The sequence below is a fragment of the Oenanthe melanoleuca genome, chromosome 5 (assembly GCF_029582105.1).
Source record: "Oenanthe melanoleuca isolate GR-GAL-2019-014 chromosome 5, OMel1.0, whole genome shotgun sequence".
Classification (NCBI taxonomy): domain Eukaryota; kingdom Metazoa; phylum Chordata; class Aves; order Passeriformes; family Muscicapidae; genus Oenanthe; species Oenanthe melanoleuca.
The window spans coordinates 47,211,734-47,223,527 of NC_079339.1; the positions used below are offsets into that span (position 1 = coordinate 47,211,734).

General features: G+C 36.3%; 1 protein-coding gene across 4 annotated transcripts in view; it reads left to right on the top strand.

Moving 5' to 3' along the window:
* Window positions 1–11,292, top strand: part of PAPOLA (poly(A) polymerase alpha) — a 43,354-nt gene extending 32,062 nt beyond the window's left edge. The window contains exons 17-22 of one of the 4 annotated variants that reach the window (XM_056492690.1): window positions 754–896; window positions 2,212–2,312; window positions 4,751–4,971; window positions 5,342–5,407; window positions 6,944–7,018; window positions 9,103–11,292. In XM_056492690.1, coding sequence (XP_056348665.1) covers window positions 754–896; window positions 2,212–2,312; window positions 4,751–4,971; window positions 5,342–5,407; window positions 6,944–7,018; window positions 9,103–9,198 — 702 coding nt within the window. In that variant the 3' untranslated portion in view covers window positions 9,199–11,292. The remainder of the gene's footprint in view (window positions 1–753; window positions 897–2,211; window positions 2,313–4,750; window positions 4,972–5,341; window positions 5,408–6,943; window positions 7,019–9,102) is intronic. The other 3 variants (XM_056492691.1, XM_056492692.1, XM_056492693.1) reach the window with 3 other exon arrangements.
* Window positions 11,293–11,794: the final 502 nt, after the last annotated feature.

Below are 11,794 nucleotides of genomic sequence, written 5' to 3' on the forward strand. Positions count from 1 at the left end.
GTGGCTAGTTTACCTGTGGCCATATGAGAATAGTAGCGTTAGATTTTAATTAAGTTGCTTCATTGGATTATTGTTTAATTTTAAGGGAGGAAGAAGGGATAGAGCTTAGAATTGAACAATTCAGTCTGTTTCAAAATCCTTGCTGCTTTGTATTAGCTTAATCTGAGAGCAATACAGGTTTGCTTGGATGTTTTCATAGCAAAACCACTCCTACGTAATCTTTAAGTATAGCTGAACAACATTTATTTCTATAGCTGTTTTACGTTGAATGCTGTTTTAAGGAATAGGAAGTCATTATTGACACCAGGTGCAGATCAGTTTAAGAGAACAGTGTAAATATAAATCTCTTTAAGTAGTAGTACTATGTCAAAAAAGGGTTTTTCTTCTCCACGGACTAAGTTCAGTTCTTTTTATGTACATCGGTTTGTTTTGATGTACATCAGTTACTTTAAAGTTAATGAAAGTATTTCTAAGTCCACGACACCAAAGAAATGTGAAATAAAGCTGAAAATATAGTCATTACATACAGTAATAGTTTGAACAGTTTATTTTTGAACATGATTGAGTCAGACAAATCTGAGTTGTGAACATGAAAATGTAAATGCTTGTAGTGAGAGGATAGTGGATTATTTACATGTAAAAGGATTTGAAAATTGTCCATTTTAGTTTGCATTTTGAAATAACTTGAATTTCTGTTGCTTTTTAAACCTTTAATTAGACTAACAGAATTTTCCTTTGCCTTGTGGCTTGCAGCACTCGACAGAAGGGATCAGGTTGACAGCTCTGAATGACAGCAGCCTAGACTTGTCTATGGACAGTGATAACAGCACGTCTGTGCCTTCGCCTACCAGTGCTATGAAGACAAGTCCATTGAACAGTTCTGGAAGTTCTCAGGGGTAATGAAGACTTTCAGTCTTGTTGCTGCTCTCTTCCTGAGTTACTCATGTTAAACACATGGCAAATACTGCACACATGTCTTACCACCGTTACCAAGGTGGGAATGTTCCAAATTGGATGGAGATTGTAAACACTCTTACTTCGGTTTGAGCACTAGAGTAAAATCTGGGGGATAGGGAGCATGGTGCTGGACTTGAGATGAGGAATTATAAAGTAGGGTAAAAATGCTTAGAAGAACACAATGATTGGAAAACTTGGGCCCTGCAGTAGGAAGCTATGAGAAGTAGTGAGCAGATAATTGTGAAGGTGAGGAAGTATTTTGTGAGTTTTGGATCCGAGTGTGAGACAGTAGAGTGGTTTAAATTTTCTGTCTGGGAAATCAGTGGTGCTACTGCTGTTACTGATGATACCTATGCAAGTTAAGCTTAGGAACATAATTTCCCACTGTAGTTTCAAAGTGTACATATTAAATTTCTTAATATGAACTTTTGTATTGTCTTTTCCTACCTTAACTCAAGGTTAAGTTTGTCCTAATAAATGAGTGCACTCTCCTCTTTCAAGAGTCTCATATTCATCTCTTTGATAAACACACAGAAGTTATCATCAAGTCTCCTACAATAAAGCAGTATTGCACATATATTATAGGATGTTGTGTAGGGTGAAATACTTGACTTAACAAATGATTTAGTTAGAGTTCCTTGGGAAGTGGTTAACAGTAGTTGATACCACTATCTGTGCTATTGAAATAAGTCTGTGTTACCTAGGATATCACAGGGAAAGTAGAAATTGCCCTTGATTGATTTTTAGACACACAGTGCCTCCCAATGTCTTGAAGATGGAAAAAGAATAATTTTTGTGGTTGGTCACTTAAAGCCCCAGGCCTTTGTTTGGGATGATTTTAGGCTGAAATCATCATTGTAACAGTGTGTGTAAATTAAAAACAAACTTTTTGTTCTAGTCCTTCTACGCTGGTTTTGTTTCACCCTTCAGTAAATAGTTGCTGTATTTTCCTGTGCACGTTATTTGGGTGGACACTGCCTTAATTTTTGCCTGTCTTTCATATACAGCCCTTTTCTGGTCTCAAGGCTGTCATTGAGTGATTTAAGTATTTGAAATAGCTTCCATTGCTTGAGTTTGACAGTAGATTGCCAATGCTCATTTTTGCCATTTTACTGACATAAGTTCTGACCTGTCATGTAGGTAAAATTCCAGCTGTGATTACTGGTAACACATATGATGTGATGAAAGGCAGATCATGTAACACCATAGCTTTACTAATGTCTTCATAGCATTTCATAATTTTTCTCTTTTTAGCAGAAGCAGTCCTGCGCCAGCTGTAACAGCAGCATCTGTGACCAACACACAGGCTTCTGAAGTCACTGTGCCACAAATAAATTCCAGTGAAAGCTCAGGGGGTAAGGAAAATGGCATAGCATATTGTTTCTATTGAATTTTTGGTAATGTTTATATGGCAGTTTTTCTTCCAGCTTGAGTCTTCTAGTCTTTAACTCATGCTGTAATGTGTTCTTCTTCATACACGTGTCAATAGTGTCTTAAGGATTCAGAAAATCACAGAGGAGTATTTGCTGTGATGTTTATTTCTTTTATTCTTCGAAATTTATATTTGCCATTCACAAGAGCAGCAGTGTTACAATGGCCTAATGTAGGTCTGTAGTTTGGTTAGCTAAATGAGGAAAAAACTATCTAAAGCTGGAAGAACAATTTTTATATTTATTTTTAATTCATTTTGTAATTAAACTTAAGGTGGTTCTGTACTGTATGTAGTCTGTGCTCTCTTGTGATTCGTGAGAATGCAGAAGACTCAGATGTAAGCAGAAACACATGTTCCTTATGTCTGTTCAGATATGTCCCACTGTATGTGCTGACTTTATCCTCCATTTTCTGCAAGAAGAGGTACACTTTACTTAAAAATAATTTAAAAATTTGAGTCTTTAGTCAAAGAATAAAAGCATCTTGTGAAAATATTCTCTTAGAATCAGCTACTCTTCTTTTTTCATGGAGCTTTAGCTGTGTACAAGGAGCAAGTCAGAAATAGATGGAAAAGGGGAGTGACTGGTTAGCCTTTCAAAATGAAATCTCTCATTTCACTCTTGATGTGTGGCATGGTTTAGTCTTACTTCTCTCTGATTTTTATCGTGTCACAGGTGCATCAATATGAGTAAGTTTGTCCATGAGCACTAAGTGGAGCTTAAGTGGCGTGACTGGTTTTTGGATTTGGAAGCATATCAGAAGTTGTTCATTCTTATATTTTGGTTAATCAAAATGTTAATCACCTGATAGTTGTTAATGAAAAATTTCCTCAGTGTATTTTTTCTCATCCTGGAGCATCTCCCTATGTGCGCTTATTGGTTTGAGGTAGGCAATTGATGAGATAGAGCTTTGTCATATGGAGCATTTTTCAGAAGGATGTATATAATATCAATTCTTTATTTGATGCTCTGTGACAACTTCATATTTGTCACTGGGTAATCTAAGCCTGAGAAGTGATAAACTTTATATTTGAGTGAAAAAGGGAGAATCAGATTGCTCTTGGATTTGATTTAATACAGTCTTGGCAATGCATGTATGTGGCTGAGTACAGAAGCAGTAAAATTTCTTCAGGTCTCACAAATACTACAGCTGTATTACACAGAGCTGTGTCTGGGCTTATATAGCCTGCCTTAAGCAGAGTTAATTAGGCTAAGTAGAGTGTCATTGCCATGGCTACCCTGTGTCTGGTACAGGAATTCTTTCTCAGAATCATGTGTAAAGGGCTTGAAATGGACCTAAAAGATCATCTAACCCCAACCCCTCCTGTCATGGGCAGGGACGCTTCCCACTAGACCAGTTTGTTCAAGGCCTTAACTGACCTGGCTTTGAATACTGCCATGGTCAGAGCATCCAAAACCTCCCTGGACAACCTGTTACAGTATCTCACTACCTCACACTAAAGAATTTCTTCCTAATGTTTAATTTAAACATCCCCTCTTTCAGTTTGTACCCATTGCTCTTTGTCCTATCACTGCAGTTTCTGACAAAGAGCCCCTCTTTGGCTTCCCTGTAGGCCTCCTTCAGGTATTGGAAGGTTGTTGTGAGTTCTCCATGCAACCTTCTCTTCTCCAGGCTGACCAGCCCAAATTTTCTCAGCCTGTCTTTGTAGGGGAGGTGCTCCAGTCCTCTTGTCAACCTCATGGTTTCCTCTAGACTTGCTCCAACAGTTCCATGCCCTTCTTACATTGGGGACACCAGAACTGTACACAGCACTCCAGGTGGGGTCTTACAAGAACAGAGTAGAGGGGCAAAATCCCCTCCCTTGACCTGCTGCCCACACTCCTTTGGCTGCAGCCCAGGACACGTTTGGCTTTCTGGGCTGTGAGCACATTTGCCAGCTCATGTTGAGTTTATCAACCACTGCCCCCAAGTCTTTCTCCTCAGAGAAGGTCACTTCTCTGCCCAGTCTGTGGGTGTGTTTGGGATTGCCACAACCAAGCCACAGGACCTTGCACTCACTCTACTGACCTTCAAGAGGTTTGCATTGCCCCACTGTCCAGCCTGTGCAGGTCCCTCTGGATGGCATCCCATCCCTCCAGTGTGTCAGCTGCACCACACAGCCTGGTGTCATCAGTGAACTTGCTGAGGGTGCACTCAAGCTCAGGAATGAGCTTGAAGCTAAACTGTGCAATGTATGCACACTTGCTGTTCCAAACATGATGCTTACACCATTAACTGTACCACTTCCTTGATGCCTGCTTGATGTCAGGGGTTTTGATTAGAGAGGAAAAATACCAGTTATTGAACTGAAATGATTGTGTCGACTCCTCTTGTTGAAGATCTTTAAATTATTTGTTCATAGGTACTTCAAATGAAAGCATTCCTCAAACTGCCACACAACCAGCCATTTCTCCACCACCAAAGCCTACCATCTCTAGAATTGTTCCCTCAGCGTATCTATTAAATCCATCACCAAGAAGTTCAGGAAATGTTGCAACAAAAATGCCTAGCCCTGTCGCAGCAGTGAAAAGGACATCTTCTCCCCATAAAGAAGAATCTCCTAAGAAAATTAAAATTGAAGAGGTATTTGAGATTTTGAGATCATACCATAGCAATGTTCAAAACTTTGAATATTCATTTCACCCAGAGTGCTGATTCTCGTACTCTAAGTATCAGATATTTCGTATTCTGATTGCATTGCTGCTTGATGTTTTCAGCTTGCCAAGGTGTTAGTATTTTTATGTTGTTGATACTGATCACGTGACACATGAACTGCATTAGCACAAATGCTTGAATCTAAATTCTTGTCTTAAAAGTAATTATTTTGGTAAGCCTATAATATGCTAAGTCTTACAACTAATTCTGTCCTTTTAAACACTTAGACCTTATTTTTTGTTGATTTTTTAAAAATATGATTTTATGATTTGTTATAGCTTCTGTGTTTGCTTTTCAGCAGGATGAAATAAGTGAAGATACTAGCTGTATAGATTTGAATGAACATGAAAAAATGGAAACTAAGGTATCTATGCCTAGACTATTTTTGTCAATATTAATTGGGAAAATTACTGTGTTTCTCTCTAGGAATGATTAAGAGTGTGTCTAGATACAAACTCTCCAGTAAATATATCAAAATGATACCTTATTTTTTTAATGGTTATGTCAGTCATTTCTTTGCTGGTCATTCACATGGTATTATGCATGGTGAAAAAATTAGTCATGATATTTATATTTCAGTTTGTTAAATTAGATCAAGAGTATATCAATATGCTGTGTTTTTCCTGCATCCCAAATCTGATGTGTTAATTAGTAAAAGAACAATTGTCCTATGTATGTTATTTGGAGTTTGCACGTTGGGCTGAGAATCCTAAAGCCAGCCACCTTGTTCACTTTTTAGATAAAGAAATTTCAAGTGATAGTAAGTAAATCTTCTCTGGCAGTGAAATTACTGTGTGAAGTTACAGCATACTGTTAGGGAACTTTGGAGATTAAATGTACCCCGTCAGTATCTTGTAATTAACAGGCAATTTTTCTGCTTAGTGGTGAACAGAAAGGGTGACAGACTCTTTAGCCTTACGATAGCAGCTCTCCAGTTGGCATTTTGCAGTTTTTATGGGGTACATTCTGTTGTCTCTGGAACACACTAGAAATTATGCTTATGCTTGAAGTTAAACGTAAGTTCTTTGGTTTATAGCTTCAACGCCCTTAAGCAAGGAATTGTATCTTGTTAGGCAGTCACCTTGCAGTGTCTCTGAACTTAAGATAGGTAAGGGCAGAAATAGATGTAAGCACTTAATCCTCACTTCAGAAATAGATCCACTGGATAAAGATTGTTAAAAAGACATAGGTAATCCTGTTAGTTATTATTGACAGTCTCCTCTAAGACTTTGTCCTTAATATTTATGGAAGGAAATAGTGGAATTAAATTTTTTCAATTTGAATAAACATAGGTTTTCATCCATTGAAATGCATTGCTTTTTTAGGGTGTGTTTACTACATGGTACACTTGGAACTAGCAGACTGCTTTTAGTAAAATGAGAACGTGTCATTGTCCTGCTTTAGTCCTGTAGTCCCACTGTTCACCTGAAAATCAGTCTCTTGACACTCATTCATTCAGAAAGCTGATTCAACCCATTAAAGCAGCAGGAAAACTTTCCTGGCAAAATGGCAAAAGCTGTGGAAAACCTGTTGAATTTTTAAACAAATTTTGTAGCTTTTCACATGAACTTCCTTGATAATACACTTTTTGCCTTTAGTGAGTTAAATGATATGTAATGTTTTGCTATAGATTCTGCATAAGAGGTGTTAATTGGTTAAACAAGAGACAACTGATAAGTGATATATCTTGTGTTGATGTCAAATCCCTAATAAGTGAATAATTCTTCAGTGTGGTGATTCCTGCATCATAAAAGGAAGGGTGTTAGTGCAGCAAGCACTGATGATTGCTTTTTTCTTCTGCTGTATGTACACAATATAAAGCATTCTGGAGTTCTAGGTGTTCTATATAAGTAGCTCATTGGAAGTGATGTAACTGGTGATGCTTTTGGTTTCTTTTCAGGAGCAGATTGAGACAGAAGTGAATGTCAATTCTCAAACAGAAACTCTTCAGACAACTTCTCTGCAAGCTCCTCAGGTACTGTTTTTAAAAGCAATACTTCCATGCAGTGTGTTCGTGTGCTAATGTGCGGTGAAAGAATTGAAACTGAAATGAGTCCAGATGTTAAAAATAAATGTGTAATTTTAAATATACATCCATTATATGGAAAGCTACTTGTTGTTACTGTCACAATTTTTGTGTTTTAGATGGTCATTGATCTTATTGAATGTGCATTGTAGCTAAACATGTATGGCTTGCCATACAAACTGACCGAAGCTGGATTCGCTCTTCTGAATTGTGCCTTCAAAGTAAGGGGCTCAGTTTATTCCTTTGTGCTTTGCACATCACCGAATAATCCTTTCTAACAAGGAAACAAATGCTTTAAATAGTGGCTGCTCAAAGATATCCAGGTAGAGGTTGAGGATGTCTGAAATGCAGCTTCAGATTCTAATATTTTGTATGAGAGTCAAGTTGTAAGCTTGTCAGCTGGTGTTAGCGGTGTAAGGTTCTTTGGAAAACAGTAAGAATTCTGTTCCATTCACTTCAATTTTTGTTTCTAGTATTGTAACAACTTTTAGAGAGCACATCTGTTTCTTTCTAGCATTTTTAACCATCTCTTAGTGCTCTCCTGATTACAGTATCACTGTCAAGCACTTTATGCACACTCGAATCCTTAAAATATGTGTAGTGAATGTGTTGCTTGAAAACTGAGATTGTTGTAATAGTAATAACAGTATTTGTTACTGGACGTTTTGAACTGTATGAGCAGTACTGAATAAAGATAGCAAAATGGTTTGGCAAAAACTGCAGACGCTACATGGACTTCCTAAACTGCTTCAGGAAAGTTTTTAGATAATTTAGTAAGTGCATCAATTTTATTTTGTCTGTTGTGAGGGATTGTATAAAGCTTTGTAGCTTTTTTACAGATTGTGTGGTTGTTACTTTGACAAAAGTAATCTGGAAGCTACAAAGGATGGTGAGCCTCCTCTGTCATTTTTCAGTGTTCTTGTTGGCTTTGTTTAACACACTGCCATGCTGCAGAAAATAGAAACATGTCCCACTGCAGATCAGCACTAACCAGGTTACTCAGGGCAGAAGTGATGAAAGGTTCAGAGCTGTTTTGCCCTGGGTCCTTGCTACTTTGTGCTTTCTACTGCAGTGTTAACTTGATTGATTTATATTTAATAAAGCATCAATTAAGAGCAGTGATTTTGATGCAGTTTTCCCCATGTATCAAATATACCTTAAATCAATTTTGAACATTCGCAATGTAAGAAAACATTTTATGAGAAAACATGTGAAGTATTGCACAATAACTGGGTTATTTGGATGGCAAATAATGTGCCAAAGTGGAAGTGAAAATACTTTAAAAAAACAAAAAAAAATCCACCCCAACCTTAGAGGTATGTATGACAAGTGAGAAATTAATAAATCTCACTGAATCTTGAGAGTGTTTCTTTTTTCTGTGTTTTCATTGTTTATTTTAGATATAATTTTGCTGAATGGTATTTAAGTGAGAAAAAAATGTTCAGATTATTGTTAAGGTGGAATTCTTAACACATTTATACAGTACCTTTTTAGAGTTTATTATACTTTTTTTTTTCCATGTAAATCTGAACCAATATGAAAAATTGGAAATTTCACATTCCACACTGTTGAAAAACTACAGTCAATGTATGAAGACACACTTTGGATTGGGAACTGATTTTCATCACTTTTCTGTAGGGACAGAGACTTAACACTGAATTGTTAAGAGACATTTTTAAATACTAAACATGTAGATGAGATAGTAGATGTGACTGATCAAGCACCTGTATTATGTGGGTGTTCTACTATAATACAGTTATTAGTAGGTCCAGCTTTATCTGCAGCAATTGCTAATTTCTTGCAGTTGTCAGAAAAGGAAAAGCACACAAAGATTCTAGCAGAAATTTCCTTAGTAAAGACTGTGTAGGCAAAGGAAATGCCTGTTTCTCTCTTTATAATCTGCAGTTATCTTCATATATTCCTAAAAAGTCTTCTAAAGATCTTTGTTTTGAAAGTTAATTCCAATGACTACTATATTTTTCTTTTTATATTTTATGACATTAAAATGGAAGCAAACTTTTTTTTCTTTTCAGAAAACACCCAGTACAGACCTTTCAGATATCCCTGCTCTTCCTGCAAATCCTATTCCTGTTATCAAGAATTCAATAAAATTGAGATTGAACCGGTAAAAACCACCTCAGGGGTCCATAAACAGTATCTGCCAACTCAACCTGTTGTCTTCTAATGCTAGAAAAAAAAGGAGAACGGAGGGTGCAAGACTAGAACATAATCGCAAATGGATTTAGGTATATGTTGTGCACTTCCCTTTCTGGACTAAAGTCGCCGCTTGATTGGAAGTCCAGGTTAGTATGTGAAGCCAGGAGTACAATTAATGTGTTAGCAACAGTTACATTAAATATTTCAAAGGATTACTGCCTTTAAAAACATGAACACTATTTGTAGCCATATTTGACATTCTGATTGAATTTGTTTGATGCATTGTTTCAAAATTGAGATAAAACTGGCATAAGAATCCCTTAAATGCACTTTTATGTACTTTTTTATTGGAGTATGACTAATTTTAGATATTTAGCTGATAAATTTCATTTTATTGAAGAATCTCTTCAATAGTAGTAATTTGCAAATTGGATGACATTCTGTGATATGCTATACACTGAAAACCAAGTGTATAGTATGTTTAGTTCAACTGCCATCAAGCAGCAGTAAGTCTTTAAAATGAAATGTCAATCTTGGGGTCATAAGATGCAAGTTGAGGAAGTAATTGGGAAGTTTTGGTATTGGTGGGACATGATTAAGATGTGGTCTACTTTTATTTATAGGATTGTTTTAAGGTGCATACAAATCAGCAATCAAATAGTAAATTTTCTTTTGAGCTAATTGAACTCCTTGTTCCCTTTTTTTTATCCCTTCATTTCTTGGGGAAAGCTTTTGCATTTAATGTTGGGGTTTGTTTTTTTTTTTTCTTTTTTTTTTTGTTAAAGTTATTTTTTCAGCTTGTATGCACCATATAGAACAGTAGTTATTTATACAAAGTAAGAACAAGCCATGTACTCATTTGGGTTCCCCCCTCCCCCTTATCTAGTTGTAATACCTTGTGGCCTCTAGGCACAAATTCAAAATTTGTCCCATGACTAAAGTGTTCAGGTCAATATTGTGTGCCTGTGAAATACACCACCTGTCTTGATGGCCTTTGAATCACTAAATATGATTTTTCTACACTCCATAAAAGTCCCGTATGCATTAAAAAGCTTAAAGTTTTAAATAAAGGCAAAAAGATTTTTCCCTAAGAATTTTAACCTTTTTATTTTTAGATAGTTCATCACAAGCAGTTTTACATACTGAACAACACCAAATTTTTAAAAATCATATTTCTAGTAAGCACTTGACATCTAGTAAGCTCTCTTACTCCTATTTTTTTTGTTCTTGTAGTCCTATTAAAAAAATAACGTTTTCTTTTGAAAGAACTGAAGCTCTCATGACAAAGAACAGCAGTATTTGAGGAACATGAGGGATACCAACAGTAATACCAGATGTAGATAACAAACTTCATGTTACTATTACTTAAGTCTGAAATATGTGGGATGTCAAATCATACTTCCCATACTTTGATTAGCATGTTTTATGAACTTCCCTTCTCCCATTGTGCTCCATCCTATTACACATGCATCTTTCATGTTACAAGTTAAATTACTTACACTCTTCCCCTTATCCTTCTAAATTAATTCTCCAAAGTCAGAGTGTAGCTTATCTTTTACTTAGGCTGTGCAGTAACTGAAGGGTTTTTTTTTTTTTTGCCATTTGTCTAAGATGTCTAGTATACAATATTTCTCTTTTCCTTGCCCTGTGCAGCCTGCTGTCGTCCACCCCCCAAAGAAGGTTATATCTTAACAGTTGAAGTGTACAAGCTGTCTGTGTATTTTGTGTAGCTATGGAGTTTAGATCGAAATTGCCAGGCACAAATTTAGTCTTGTCATTTTGTTTACACATCGGAAAATCTTTTTCATTTTATTAAACGTTTCATGTAACTGCACCCAAGTTTTGCCAAGCTGGAAACTTGGAACCTTTCTGTATAGTGACTTTTTAATTCTAGTTTTCATAACCTGGAGATCAGACTGTTGCTTTCGCATGATGTACGTAGTGTCTCATGACTGGAGTTTGCTTTGTTTTATAGTATCTGTACTCCTTGTATTTTTCAAGAGCTATTTTGTAAACAGATGATGTATTTCTCCATTGAAAACACAATAAAAAACAGCACAATCCCATGGTTGTCTGATTTTTCTGAATGTAATAAATTAGTTTTACTTTCTTAATTCTTACTCAGCTCTTAAATTTTCTGCTAAGGCAAAATACAGTATTGCCTAAAGGAAATACAGTAGATAATGCTTTTTTAGGGAGCATTCATTTATGTTTGCTGTAGTAAGTGGAAGTAACACTCAGAAGGATGTTGGGTTCTAGGTAAAGTTTGTTAATTGTGCACTGTTTTGCCAGGGGTAGAGTTGCCAAAAACACACGATACATTATAAGGGCATCCATTCCACCTTTCCATCCTAAATTCTTAAATTGGATGAAACTAGAAGAAACATGTGCCTAAACAATTTGGGGCTACACTATATTCTGCAAAAGTTTGAACTTCATTTTTTAAAAACACTGGCTGTAAGAGTTTTGGCACCTCGGGCTTTTCTTGCAAGTGCCTATTCCTTATGTCAGCAGATGGCACTATTTCTCTTCTTGTTAAGTAGTTTAAGTTATCCTGAAATAAAAGTA